Source organism: Gossypium hirsutum, chromosome A03 (assembly GCF_007990345.1).
Source record: "Gossypium hirsutum isolate 1008001.06 chromosome A03, Gossypium_hirsutum_v2.1, whole genome shotgun sequence".
Taxonomy (NCBI): Eukaryota; Viridiplantae; Streptophyta; class Magnoliopsida; order Malvales; family Malvaceae; genus Gossypium; species Gossypium hirsutum.
Genome location: NC_053426.1, coordinates 97,615,518 through 97,618,681, shown reverse-complemented (window position 1 = coordinate 97,618,681; position 3,164 = coordinate 97,615,518). Strand labels below are relative to the sequence as shown.

The 3,164-nt window shown below is 42.8% G+C and overlaps 1 protein-coding gene across 1 annotated transcript; it reads right to left on the bottom strand.

Moving 5' to 3' along the window:
- Positions 1 to 768: 768 nt before the first annotated feature.
- Positions 769 to 1,847, bottom strand: LOC107887715 (uncharacterized). The gene is made up of 4 exons (XM_016811952.2): positions 1,683 to 1,847; positions 1,196 to 1,328; positions 919 to 1,082; positions 769 to 855 (listed from the first exon to the last, which is right to left on the bottom strand). Exons 1-4 carry the CDS (start codon positions 1,845 to 1,847, stop codon positions 769 to 771), a joined length of 549 nt encoding a protein of 182 aa, XP_016667441.2.
- Between the last annotated feature and the right edge of the window lie 1,317 nt (positions 1,848 to 3,164).

The following is a 3,164-nucleotide window of genomic DNA, read 5'->3' as shown; positions in this document are numbered from 1 at the left end:
CCAACCTTCCCCAAACTGAAACCAAGCGAACCTTAGTGCTCCATTCAGCCACAACCTCCAACCAACACCACATCCCTTGATTTTTTCCCCAATTCTCTCCCCTTATCCCTCCACAATCTCACCAACCTCCCATTCAAATTCAAGCCAAATCCCCTTTTACCAAGTCTCCAACCACTCCTGTAGAGTTTGAGTCAAACTCCACCTCTTGCGCCACCAAAACATAAAATAAAGCCCCCCTTGCATTACCTGGGATTCGAACCCATGCTCATACGAATGCACAACACGCTACTTACCACTAAGCCACAAGGTCTTCTATGTCACCAATCAACCATGAATTTTTATAAAGCCTAAGTGCCAGTGTTTAGGTTCTTTTAAAAGCAAAAACAAAAATGCTACAAAAGCCGAAACTTGAACCCAGAACTACTCAGACACCCCCAAAAACACTTAAATCAACTAACCATTCAAGCAAACATGGACTATATGCCAAAAGAAGCAAAATTACAGACCCCATATTTTTGGGGTGTTACAATTCTACCCCTTAAAAGAAATTTCGACCTCGAAATTTACCTGGTCAAAATAAATGAGGGTATTGATACCGCATCGACTCTTCTGGTTCCCAACTGGCCTTTTTCATGCCGTGATTGCACCACAGTACTTTGACCAGAGGAACAGACTTCTTCCTCAATACTTTAACATCACACTCCAATATCTGCGCTAGTTCTTCCTCGATGGTTAGGTGAGGCCTAACTTCAATTTCCTCGACAGGTACTACGTGCGAGGATCAGAACAATGTCGCCTAAGCATGGAAACGTGGAACATGTCGTGAATTTTCTCCAGCTCCAGGGTCAACTCAAGCTAATACGCAACCAGCCCTACTCACTTAAGTATCCAGTAAGGCCCAATAAATCTAGGGCTCACCTTGCCCTTCCGTCCAAACCTCATAATTTTCTTCCACGGCGACACCTTAAGGAAGACATAATCCCCCACAGAGTACTCGATCCCTTTACGCTTTAAGTCCGCATAGGACTTCTGCCTATCAAACGCCTCTTTCAACCACTCTCGAATCAGCTTTACCTTGCTTTCTGTATCAGCAACTAACTACGACCCTAAAATTCACCGCTCACCCAACTCAGCCTAACAAGTAGGGGTACGACACCTACGACCATATAAAGCTTCGTACGGGCCATCCGAATACTGGATTGATAGCTATTGTTATACGTAAATTCTGCCAAAGACAAATAATCCTCCCAACTGCCCCTGAAATCCAAAACACAGCTTCTCAACATGTCTTCTAATATCTGTATTACTCTCTTAGACTGTCCATCCATCTGCAGATGAAACACAGTACTGAAATCCAGTCGTGCCAAAGCTTCATGTAACCTTTTCCAAAATCGAGATGTGAACCTAAGATCTCTGTCCGATATGATAGACACTGGTACCCCATGCAATCTTACAATCTCAGCCACATATAACTTGGCCAACTTCTGTAATGAATAATCAGTGTGGATCGGTACAAAATGAGCTGACTTCATCAGTCAGTCTACAATCACCCAAATCGAATCCTTCTTAGAAGGCGTCAAGGGTAAACCACTCACCAAATCCATAGTTACCCTCTCCCACTTCCAAAGTGGAATCTTAACTTGCTATAGTAACCCAGAAGGTAATTGGTGCTCAGCCTTAACCTGCTGGCACGTCAAGCACTTACTCACATAATCGGTAACCTCCAGCCAATACATCTCACGAAGATCTCGGTATAGCTTATTCCCACCAGGATGCATGGCATAAGGGCTACCACGCGCCTCTCGCAGAATAGACTGCCTCGGCTCAGAATCATTCGGTATACACATTCTTCCTCAAAAACATAACACCCCTTCCCTGCTCAGTCCAAATTCTGAAGTTTCACCCGTTTCCACTTGCAGAAAACGAGGAACTAGTGACTCATCCAACAACTGTTTCTCCTTAATTTGATCAATCCAAGTCAGTTTCACTTGTAATTTAGCTAACATGCTACCATCATCGTATAGGCTAAGACGAGCAAACATTGCTCTTAAATTAGAGACAACTCTACGGCTTAGCGCGTCAGCTACCACATTAGCTTTGCCTAGATGATACTCAATTGAACAATCATAATCCTTATGCAACTAAATCCATTTTCGTTGCGTAAGATTCAACTTCTTCTGAGTAATGAGGTATTTGAGGCTTTTATTATCCGTATAAATAATCGTTCTTGCCCCATATAAATAATGCCTCCTAATTTTTAGCCCAAACACCACTGCCGCCAATTCCAGATCATGAGTGGGATAATTTTCCTCGTGAGGTTTAAGCTGTCGCGATGCATAAGCAACCACCCTTCCTTCCTGCATTAACACACAGCCTAATCCAATGTGCGACACATCACTATAAACAGTAAATTACTTCCCAGGCTCTGGCTGAATCAAAACAGGGGCCTCAGTCAGAACTTTCTTCAATTTCTCAAAACTCTCTTATTATTTATCAGACCAAACAAACGGCACCCCCTTTTGCAACAATTTAGTCAACGATTCAGCTATCACTGAAAATCCTTCCACAAAACGTTTATAATACCCTGCTAAACCTAGAAAAATTCAAATCTCAGATACTGTCCTTGGTGGTTTCCATCCTAACACAGCTTCAATTTTTCGAGGGTCGACCCTAATCCCCTCGGCAGACACCACGTGACCCAGAAATGTCACCTCTTGCAACCAAAACTTGCACTTACTGAATTTTGCGTATAACTGCTTCTGTCTCAGAATTTGAAGAACAATCTGTAGATGTTCATCATGCTCCTCCTCGGTTTTCGAATACACTAAAATATCATCTATGAACACTACTACGAACCGATCCAGATAGGGTTAAAATACTCAGTTCATCATGTCCATAAAAGCAGCTGGTGCATTCGTTAACCCAAACGGCATCACTAGGAACTCGTAATGACCATAACGAGTCCTAAACGTTGTCTTATACACATCAGCTTCCTTAACCTTTAGCTGATGATACCCAGATTGAAGATCTATTTTGGAGAACACAGCAGCTCCCCGCAACTGATCAAATAGATCATCAATCTTCGGCAAAGGGTACTTATTCTTGATGGTCAGCTTATTCAGTTGACGATAGTCGATGCACATGCACATGGACCCATCCTTCTG